Raw genomic sequence first — 11,863 nt, 5'->3', positions numbered from 1 at the left:
TGAGACACTTTTTTTATGGATGGGCGCTTTTTATTTAACTTCTTTTGGACAGAATCAATGCAACACCTGCTGAGTGCCATTAAACAGCTTGAAAGATCAAAGACAATTTTTAATATAACTCCGACTGGATTCGTCTGAAAGAAGAAAGTCATATACACCTAGGATGCCTCGGGGGTGAGTAATTTATGGGCTAATTTTCATTTTTGGGTGAACTAACCCTTTAAAGCTGATTTCTGCATCAGTCTGTCATGCAAAAAACAATGTAAATCACTGTGTTTATTTGTTATGTAGTGTTTTATATAAACGCAATTACTGCTTTAGCTTCATTATCTCAGCATATAATACTTCAGCAAACACTGTATTAAACTGAAAAGCTGTTTTGACTTTAAATGGAATTAAGTCTCTTTTTTTTAGGTGCACAGAATTTGGGCCACTTCCCTGAAACTCACTTGCGATTGATGGAGTGAAGTAATCAGGGTTTGTACCTGCTTCCACCGCGGTAACTGTGATGTTGTGCCAGCCGGCAGTTTCCCGGTCCAGGATCTTTCCCAGAGTGATAGCACCTGTTACAGCATCGATGTTAAAGATCTGCTCCTGGTCTGTGCTCCGGTCTATAGAGAACCTGGGAATGAAGCACAAGGAAGGGTTTATTTATGTCATCCACTCGAAAACTGTCATTTTTCTTTTTAATACCCTTTCCCATAAAAAAAGTGGAGTGGGACGGTCAAGCACTAAAAAGGACATGAAAACGAACAGACCGAGATTGAAACTGAAAATCTAGACTTCCAACACAATGCAAGGGTTATTAACTACAACTAAAACTAAAACCATAAAACTAAATCCATTTTGTTACTGTCAATTTTCAGCAAATTTTCATTTTTGTGTGAACTATTCCTTTAAGTGAGCTTATACTTAAAACAAGAAAAATCTGCCCATGGGGTAAGAAAAATAAACTTAATTCAAAGGGAAAATTAGTTTTCTTAACCAGCTGGCAGATATTCATTAATGTTTTAAGCACAAAGTCCCTTAATTAATTGAAAAAAAAAATAATGTGTCTCAAGTAAATGTATCTTGATTCAAGAATGCTTAGCTGTTTTACTGAAAAACAAGACAAAAATATTTTTAGCAAGTCATTTCTTGCAGTGTCTATCTAAAGAAAAAGAAAATAGAGATTTAAATGTAGCACAGGTATCAATGTCTCTCTTGGAGCGCATAAAGAGCCACCGCCGAAGGAAAACAAACAAATATGTCCTGTCCAAATAGCAGGAGTGTGTTTTTCTAGCAGGTATAGTGCTCTCCGAGGGCTTCATCCGCTCGTCGTCCCGCTGGTATTGGGTGGTACGGGTGCGGGAGAGAGTGATGGGGCTCTGGGCAAAGCCCCTGTTTGCTAGCTGAGTCCAATGGAGATAATTAAAGTGGTACCGATGGGCATGGGCCACACGCCATACACCGATGTGTGCCAGCCAACCAGCAGAGTTTTCTGTCACAGCGCTGTGCTTTATAACACCTGGAGCACTTTGAGCGCAGCCTCATGCATTTTTAATGGAGGTAATTTGCAAAGGCTCCGTGTATGTGTGAGAGAGAGAGACTATACGGCCAGCCAAAGCCTTTTACTTCCCTTGTGCATCACCTTTGAGCTGCGGCAATGAGTAAATCATATTTCTGTGCGCTGCTGGCTCTGGAGAATAAAAAGCTCTATCACGATGTCGAATTGCGTGACCGAAATGCAGGGCGGGCATCTTTGATAATGGCGAGGGTTTGCTACACAATTCAGATGGCGCAGCCGCGGACCACCTGCAGTCCGTTCACTGACTGTCTGATGGATGTTATATACAAAAATAGAAATTACTCTAACAAACTCTAATTTGATTGCCTTTTTTTTCGTAAATTCCAAGAGTAACAGAACAAGGAGGTCTTTATCAGTCCAACTGGAAACAAATGATCATTGCTAAAGATTAACAGGTTAGTGTCATCAAATATTGAAAAGCAAGTCTTAATTTGTGCTAGGAGAAGACAGATCCAGCATCTCCGGAATTGGTGCAACATCTATTTTAGTGAATATGCCACCTCAAATGCCACAAAAAAAAAAAAAATTCCCATGACCTGTACATTTAAAACAATGCTATTGTCAGCTGAAACTATTTTTTTTTTTGGTTAATTGAAAATAAAATAAAATTAAATTAAAAAATAAAAAATAAAATTAGAATTAAAATTAAATTATAATCGAAAACTATTAGATGAAGAAGATTAAATAAAAAATGTATTAAATTAAATTAAAAAATTAATTAAATTAGAAAATTAAATTAAATATTTAAACTAATTAAATTAAATTAAAAATGAAATTAGAAATGTTGCATTGGTGAATGCTAAATAAAAATATTTTAAAATAAAAACAATAGCAAAATATAGAACAACATACTAAAACAAAACTCAAATTTTAAAGAAAACAAAAGCTAGTTTAAAAATCAATAAATACTATAATAAATAATAAAAAAAAAAACACTGATTTTAATTGGCTACATCCCTATAAAATGTGAAACAAAAGCAGTGATACCATTGTTTTGGTGTTGTTGTAGTTGTTCATCATATGTTAAGTCTATGTCATCTCTTATCATATAAAAACAAACTATGGACAGACAGAATTTTTTTCAGGCAGAAAAATCTATGAACATTTTGCATTGTAATCAAAATTCTTTGCCATTTTTCTAAATAAGTGAAAAATACAACACTAAAATTCTAAATCAACTTTTAAATCAATTAACAATCAATGTGTAGTAATAATAATAATAATAATAATAATAATAATAATAAAATTGTCCAGCATCTGAAATTGCCTAGTATCTGATGCATATATGTTCTGCACCTCTGTCACAATTTGTAAGAGATTTCTGTAATTCTGTACCCAATTTATAGAAGTGTTTCTCCATATCAAATTATTATTGCAGTATAATCTATTGCAGATAAACCTGCCCCTTAAAGGCATATAAAAACAAACTGTGCTCAATGACTTAACATGTCAGTCACGCTGTCTCTTCCCGCAAAACGTGTGGTTCCTGACCAGAATAAGCTGCAATGTGAACCAGACTTTATTGCTGAAGTCACAGGTCTGGACACGCAAGACTACACAACAGCAGACAGAAAGTTCTTGCGACTGAGCAGACATTTGACATGCTTCCCAAGGCCTGGAGGTGAAGAAGCTTTTCTGGACGACTTGCATGAGTGTGTGTGTGTGTGTGTGTGTGTTTGTAAAGAAGTATGGAAGGTTGATAACTATATGTGCCAAGATGCCCATAGCGTAATGGGAAAAGCCTCCGGCCAGCACATTCCAAGAGCCACACTTTGTTATGCTTCCATGACTCGATATATATCTCCAGTAATAGGCTCCTCAATGGAGGAAATTGATTCTTGTCTAAACTAAGAAGAAGTGGACTGTGGCCAGGGTGTGAAAACACACACAAATTCACAAATACACACATAAACAAACTGTTTTGCCTTTTCACTTTATCTCATTGAGGCTCACAGTCACTGAAGTTGTGCATTGTGATAAAATAGCTGATAAAGCACCGTCGCTGCCAAGCGTAATGATGTATTTAAATTCAAAACCCCTGTAAGATCTATAGCTTCAGAGTTGTGCAACAAAGTTTTGCCCATGCAACAATTTTTCTAGAAACGTCTGGGCATATTACTGCTAAATATTTCAGGCCTAAAGTTCTGTGTTTTCTTAACATGATTTATACAAAAATCATTCTAGTATGTTGATTTGCTGCTCAAGAAACATTTCATCTTATTATTGATGATGAAAGCAGTTGTGCTGCTTAATACTATAACATTATAAACATCTTTACTGACACTTTTGATCAATTTAATGTGGCCTTGCTGAATTAAAGTATTTTTTCTTTTCTAATAATACTAAAGACCAGTAATTAGTATTTTTTTCTTTCTAAATAAAACTGAAAATATAATAATAAAAGCTATGCATTACATAAAAGTATACAAATAATACTAAAATAACAGTAATTAGTATTTTTTTCTTTCTTTCAAAAAAACAAAACAAAAGCACAACAAAATTACTAAAACTTACACTAAAAAAAAAATAAATAAAATGAGCTATTGTTCACAGCCTCCACGACCACGTTATGAGTGCGCTTGTTCTCAAAGTCAAGAGGCTGAAATGAAAGAGACATTTAGAAATTATAAAGACTACAATACACAAATTTCTAAGGTTTTATATGATCAACATGATCAAAACTGCTGTTAAACGTGTCGCACGGAATCTACTACATGCCTTCTGTCGTCTGATTGATCGTTTATGCTTTTTAGCAAGTAAAAGGCCTTTTAGTATAATTGTCCAGCTTCAGCTGGAGCTTCACGTGTCTTTCTGCTGTCAAATCTTGACTGATTTTGATCAAGTAAACGTCGCGGAGGAATGATCTATATCTCCAGATGAACATCTCACATCTTCTGAGGAGCCTTTATTTCTTCAGCTCTCAATCACTGCATTATATGTTTGGATCATTTCAATCTCATCTTACTAAAACAGATTATTGGAGATATAGAGCGACGACTGATATTTATATGAATTTTTACTGTTATAAAGATCTCATTGATTTAACATTACAAGCTATCAGAATTTCATCTTACTTTTTTGTATCTTTACTTTATATATTACATATTTATAGATATATATGTTAGATTTTAAGTACACTTATGTATATTAAACAATTCTGGTACTGTGCTGAATCACCCCTTGATGTTAAAAATCACTAGCTAACACCAAAATCCACCATATGGCCACGTGTGATGGCCAGGACGACCTTCAGAGCGTGAAATGACACAACTGAGAGGTCTTCCATCTACCTTTTTGATGGTGATGACGGCCTCTTGTGTGTCTCCGTCAGTCGAGACTCTGAACAGCTCTCCGCCCTCCTCGTCTTTGATCAGGTAACTCATATCCGTATTCTCGTCCATGTCTGCATCTGTCGCGATCACCCGGCCGATCGGCGTCCCAACGGCCGCACCCTCCGAGACCGAAAACTGATACATCTCTGTGAGCAAAAGAGACGACGTTACTTTCATGATGGTTTCCATTCATGTTGACACACTGTGGTGAGAATGCATGCATATTAGGGCTGGGGAATACAGCAAAAGAAAAAAAATCCTTTTGATGATATTTAAATATTAAATAATAAATATATACTGTGAAATATTCAGTTTTGCGGTATATGTGTATTTGCTCTGAATGGCTTAAAAAGGGTGCTTTTCTTCAATTAAAAGTAAAAGAAAAATTGTAAAATATTTTTTGCACCATTTTTCACTAAATGAACAGAAGGGGAAAAAAATATACATTTTATTATTTTCATTTTATATGCACCAATATAAAAATGCATAGCAAAATAACTCTTTGCTCACCAAGGCTGCATTTATTTGACCAAAAATTGTGAGATATTATTACTATTTAAAATAGCTGTTTTCTATGTGAATAGATGTTCAAATGTAATTTATTTCTGTGATCTGCAGCTGAATTTTTCAGCATCATTACTCCAGTCTTCAGTGTCACATGATCTTCAGAAATCATTCTAATATGCTGATCTGCTGCTCAAGAAACGTTTCTGATTATTATCAAAGTTGAAAACAGCTGTGCTGCTGAATATCTTTGTAGAAACTGATACATTTTATTTTTCAAGATTCTTTGATGAATAGAAAGTTCAAAAGAACAGCATTTATTTGAAATAGAAATCTTTTTGAAATAGAAACATTGTAAATATATTTAGTGTCACTTTTACTCAATTGAATGCACCCTTTTGAATAAAATTATATATTTTTTCTTCCAAAAAACCTTACTGATCCCAAACTTTTGAATGGTGTGCATATACAGTATTTTATATTAAATCATTTTAAAATATGCCAAAAGCCACTAAATATTATTGAGCAATGACTCAAATGAATCGTTTTGTTCTGTTTTGAACTGACTGATTAAAATGAATGATTCACAGACACCTTCTGAACATGTTTATTAAAATAATCTTCAAATCAGGCTGACTTGTGTTTACTAGAGAAGCACATATCATCTCTTAACCTCAGAGCTCATGCTACGTCCGTCTAGAAAGATTTATCCATAATCATTAAGAATCGATTTCTCTATGGAGAAAATGAATGGTCTGTTCACATCAAGAAGTCGAATGTTGCACTATTTAATTTGAAGCTGTTTTAACAGCAACACAACACAATGTCAAACCTCCCTTTAATAAGCATCCTGGCCTTACATAATGTACAGTCTATATGTAATGTAGGCAATATGCCTGAGTGCAGTATGTGTCATAACGGAGTATAAAGATTTCAGTTTGGCCCACAATACATAAAGCAGCTTAATGAATTAGATGCTAAAGCAAAACTGGTATAAATGAGGCTTTTGTGGAGAATGAGAGGGGAAAAAAGAGGAGAGAGTCATCGAAATATGGAGAAAAACAGACATCAGGGCATGTGAGACAGCATTACAGCGAGTCTCTTTGCTGTAATAAAGCTAATGCTGCTTTTCCTCGGGAGGAAATGGAAAGGGAGGACAGAAGACCAGCAGAAAAGGGAACATAACACCCCAATGTGTTTCATTGCTCTTTATACGCTGTGGCTGCAAACACACAAACACACACACACACGCACGCACGCACGCACGCACACACACACACACACACACACACACACAGTCCATGCGCTCTGATGTGAGCAATGAGACAAAGTGCTTTTTATTTGTCTGAGCATGTGATGTGTATTGCTGCCGCTCTATTCAGAGCCACAGCACAGCGCTGGCCTCCGATACGATATATAAGTCAAACACACACGTGCTGACTATAGCATAATATCTGTCTGCTGTAATGCCTGAAAGTAATAATAAACATATACATACATGCCTCTGAAAATGTCATTACATGATTCATAATATTTTATTAATCAGACACTGTGATGCAACAGTGGGAGCACAGAATTGTATAAAGGTTTGCTATGATTACATTTAGTCTCCTAATCTAAAATAAGCTAAATGAAAATAAATAAATAAAGTAGAATAAAGTAAAAAAAATATATATATACATATATATACTGTATATATATATATATATATAGACCATTTATGCATTACCACTCAAAAGTATACAATATATACAAATACAATATATATTGGGAAAAAAAAATAATTATTACTTTTATTCAGCAAGGATGCGTTAAATTGTTCACAAGTGACAGTAAATACATTTATGATGTTACAAAAGATTATATTTCAAATAAATGCTGTTCTTTTGAACTTTCTATTCATCAAATAATCCTGAAAAATAAAATGTATCACAGTTTCCACAAAAATATTGCGCAGCACAACTGTTTTCAACATTGATAATAATCAGAAATGTTTCTTGAGCAGCAAATCAGCATCTTAGAATGATTTCTGAAGGATCGTGTGAGTCTGAAGACTGGAGTAATGATGCTGAAAATTGAGCTTTACATCACTGGAATAAATTACATTTTACAGTATATTCATATAGAAAATAAATTGTAGTAATATTTCACAATTTAGCTGTTTTTACTGTACTTTTTTACTAGATCAACTTAACACTGATAAGATCAACCTATACCGAACACAAGCTATATTACAGGATTTCTAATCAATAGAAATCCCTGCCAAAAAAGCTCTTTCAGCCAGTGTAGTCATTTCGTGTTTCGACTGGGCTTGAATGTTTCTGACCAAACACATACGACTGACATGTTCTGACTGACAGGACGTTTGACAGACTTTTAGAACTGACAGCAGAGGTTTAGTGGCATTCACACTCACAGCCATTTGCAGCAACAAAGAAGCCATTCGGTTTCAGTCAGAGTTTGTGATTTAAAGGAATGGTAACTTCAAAACTTCTGTCATTAGTTACTTTTTTTTTTTCACCCAAAAATGAAAATTGGCTAAAAAATGTGCTCACCCTCAGGCTATCTAAGAAGTAGATGAGTTTGTTTCTTCATCAGATTTGGAGAAATTGCATCACTTGCTCACCAATGGATGCTCTGCAGTGAATGGGTACCGTCAGAATGAGAGTCCAAACAGCTGATAAAAACATCACAATAATCCACAAGTAATCCACACCACTCCAGTCCATCAGTTAACATCTGGAGAAGACAAAAGCTGAGTGTTTGTGAATTATTGTGATGTTTTTATCAGCTGTTTGGACTCTCATTCTGACGGCACCCATTCACTGCAGAGCATCCATTGATGAGCAAGTGATGGAATGCTACATTTCTCCAAATCTGATGAAGAAACAAACTCATCTACATCTTGGATGGCCTGAGGATGAGCACATTTTCAGCCAATTTTCATTTTTTGGGTGAACTACTGCTTTAAAACAATAAGCATCAGTGTCAGGCTTATAGACCTATCAATACAGAGTGTGAGTACTGGATATAGCAAACGAGCATCCAATCGAGACTGGAAAAACACAAATACCAATCAATTAACCACTTTTTTCTCTTTAGATGAGACTCTAAAACGTAGATGAATGTTCAACAGCAAATGCAAATGGCAACATCCGTCTCACAGCCTGCATGTGTCACTTCTGCAATACAAAACTCTATTAGTTTGTTCCAGTTGTTTAGATTTTGAAGTAGTGTCTGGCTTGTGCTGCATTCTCTCTTAGCAGGGACCAAATCTGTGCTTTATTAGTTTATAGCTGGAGCTGTTCAATGATTCCACCGCATTAGTCGTCTCAGAGAGAGCTGTGCTGTTCAAGCATTTCAGGATGTCAGTGCAAAATTGACATATTTTACGATCTGGAATTTAAAGTCTTTTGAGCACTTAAACAAATCATTTAAAATATTAATAATTACAAGAATTTTATCAAGGTTGCCTCTTCAGGTGCACAGAGAGAGCTCTACTTTTCATTGATTGAAATAAAGATGAAATTAAATAAAGTATAATTATTATATGAGAAACTTAAAATGTTTTAAAAAATGTAATCAAAAATTAGAATTGTTTCCTTGACTATTAACTGAAATAAAGTTGAAGTTCAAGTACTAAACTTACTAAAACTGAAATAAATAAATAAATGTATTTATAAAATAAAAAAAGGGAAATATAAAAAAAAATGACAAGCACATAGCAAAATTACTAAAACATATCTAAAATTAAAAATAAAAACTGAAAATATAAAACGATTATCCAAAACACTAATAAATGCTACAATAGTATAAATATTACTAAAATAACACAAATTGGAAATGCTTTCTTGGCCAACTAACTTAAAGCTTAAGTTGAAGAACTAAAATGACCAAAACTGAAATAAGAATAAATTAAAGCTGAATACAATATTCATCATAATGCTATTAATACATTACCTTATTCATTTATTTATTTTAAATGCACAAACTTAAAAATAACAAAAGCACATCACTAAACTAAAATTAAAATAAAAGTTGAAAATCCAAAAAGCTAGTTCAAAATATCAATAAATGCTACAATAGTATATAAATAGGGGGGTGCAACTGGTGCGGTCGCACCGTGCCCCACGGCGAATGCCCGTTTCCACCCCCCCGGGACTCGATCGCGAATGGACCGAGGGGGGTCCCGCTCCCACTCCAATGTTAACAAAGACCTTATTGAAAAGTGTTACTCAATTATTAACCTTTATTGCCTGGAAATCACAATTTGTAATGAGGATGTGCTCAAGAATCGGACAGATGGCTGTTCTGTTGACAGCGTTCAAGCCAAAGGTCACATCTGATGGCATGCAGCTGACTGACGGCTGACATAAAGCACACTCACTCTGAGGGAAGCGTGGAGGGTTGTCATTAACATCCGTGATCACTATAGTCACTGTGGTGGAACCGGAGAGGCCGCCCATTTGGCCTGCCATATCTGTTGCCTTGACAACCAGCTCATAGCGGTCCTGCGTCTCACGATCCAGATCCGCCACGGCCGTCCGGATCACTCCTGAAGATGAAGAAAGAAGAGAGAGATGGAGGGGTGTTTAAAGGTCACACGAGCAGCATCACATGTCTGAAGCCACTTATAGTTCTTCTTATGCTTTCAGAATTAACTTCAATTCAAAGAAACTATTATGCAATTCAAGTGCTGCCTAGAAAAAAAATACTTATACATGTTCCTCCTGCCATGGTTACCAATTAGCACTCTGATATGAATATAAATATAGGAGATCTTATTACTCATTTGAAATTATAAATGCCATGAGACTTAGTAGGCGAGCAGTTCACCGATTTCACATAAGCTGCGTTCACACCGTCAGCGTTTGGGACTGAAATTGTCCATCTGCACAATATTTTGCAGATGTGGATCAACAAACGTCTGTGTGAACAAGCAACTGATGTGAAGCTCCTTTTTGAGATTCGTAACAATTAAACATCTGCATTTGAACCCAAACCAAACTATTTAAAGTATTTATTTTTTTATTGAAATGAAGCTGAAATAAAAAAAATATATATAAATATTAGATGAAAAACCAGTACTTAAAAAAAAACTTAAGCGGAAATTAGAAATGTTGCCTTGGCAATTAATTGAAATAAAATAAGTTTAAATTGAATATAAAAAATAAATAAATAAATAAATAAATAATACAAATGCCGAAAGCATGTAACAAAATTACTAAAACTTAAACTACAATTAAAATGAAAATTGGAAATATAAAAGGCTAATTTAGAATATTAATAAATACTATTATTAAATAACACATTATAAATAATAGATTAATAATAATAATAATAAAAAACGACAAAAGCACATAACAAAATAACTAAAACTTAGACTAAAATAAAAATTACAACTGAAAATATAAAAAGCGTATTCAAAATACCAATTATATTATATTATATTATATTATATTATATTATATTATTATAGACCTTGTTCTTTACAGCTTTTGTGAAGCTCATACTTGTAGGTATTAAACAGTTGAATGATTTGCAAATTAACACAAAACTAGAATGTTTCAAAAGCCATAAAAGTCTGTAAATGACTTGTTTTCTCCTCTAAACACGAGCCGCCGCAGGAACACTGGTCCTGGAATCAAGATATTTTGGGAGTGAAATAAAGACAATGGCACTGTGTTATCCTGAAGGACCGCAATTATCCTTTGTTGCCATGGCATTGGTTAGACACAGGCATGGAAATGATGAGAATGGTAAAGGACACACGCCAGCCTGACACTCCTGCTGCGCAGCTCCTTTATTCTGTTCACATCGCGGGAAAATCTAAAATCGGCTTTTTTCAAGAATGCAGGCAAAAGATAGGCAGAAACATAACCTGTTGCATATAACCTTTCCTCACACTCGCTCGCTCTCTCTCTCTCTCTCTCTCTCTCTCTTCTGTCCTGATGTCACACGAGCACGACTGGATGCAGCGAATCTGACACGAAATGTGACAAGCCACTAAAAATTACTGTCAGTCAAACGGCAGGAGACGACTGCAGACGTTACAGTAGCGATGAGTGAAAGATTTCATCAGCCACAATCTCACATCTACATTAAAGACTCCGTGAAATCACTATCAAAGCCTTGTGCTTTTCATTCTGTGTCTGTCAGATGTACTAGTGCAAAAACTGACTAAATCAGTGGAACTGTTGATAAGAGTCGTTTGTTATATCTGTACTAATCTATAATCATTTCTACACAGAACCACCACCTAGAAATGCTGTCCGCATTACGTCATGTTCTTCATTCTAAAATGTAAAAATGTTGGTTATTATTAATATATCTTTTTGTACTCACATCATCAAAAGCCTATTTTTAGGACCATTCGTTTTTTTTTGTTTTTTTTGGCATTGTGACATTATTTTAATCACAATTAAGCAATTAAAAATGCCATTGACATTACTGTAATAAT

The 11,863-nt window shown here is 34.7% G+C and overlaps 1 protein-coding gene across 1 annotated transcript in view; it reads right to left on the bottom strand.

Moving 5' to 3' along the window:
• The window catches only part of LOC107744392 (cadherin-22-like), a 215,524-nt gene that overhangs the window by 57,816 nt on the left and 145,845 nt on the right, over positions 1 to 11,863 (bottom strand). Inside the window, exons 6-10 of the mRNA XM_016558018.1 lie at positions 9,791 to 9,958; positions 4,858 to 5,045; positions 4,119 to 4,166; positions 1,243 to 1,391; positions 450 to 622 (exon numbers count right to left, since the gene is read on the bottom strand). Of these exons, the coding sequence (XP_016413504.1) occupies positions 450 to 622; positions 1,243 to 1,391; positions 4,119 to 4,166; positions 4,858 to 5,045; positions 9,791 to 9,958 (726 nt within the window). The remainder of the gene's footprint in view (positions 1 to 449; positions 623 to 1,242; positions 1,392 to 4,118; positions 4,167 to 4,857; positions 5,046 to 9,790; positions 9,959 to 11,863) is intronic.

The sequence above is a fragment of the Sinocyclocheilus rhinocerous genome, unplaced genomic scaffold (assembly GCF_001515625.1).
Source record: "Sinocyclocheilus rhinocerous isolate Xijiao unplaced genomic scaffold, SAMN03320098_v1.1 scaffold1488, whole genome shotgun sequence".
NCBI classification, from domain to species: Eukaryota; Metazoa; Chordata; class Actinopteri; order Cypriniformes; family Cyprinidae; genus Sinocyclocheilus; species Sinocyclocheilus rhinocerous.
This window is presented reverse-complemented; position numbering and strand designations above follow the sequence as displayed.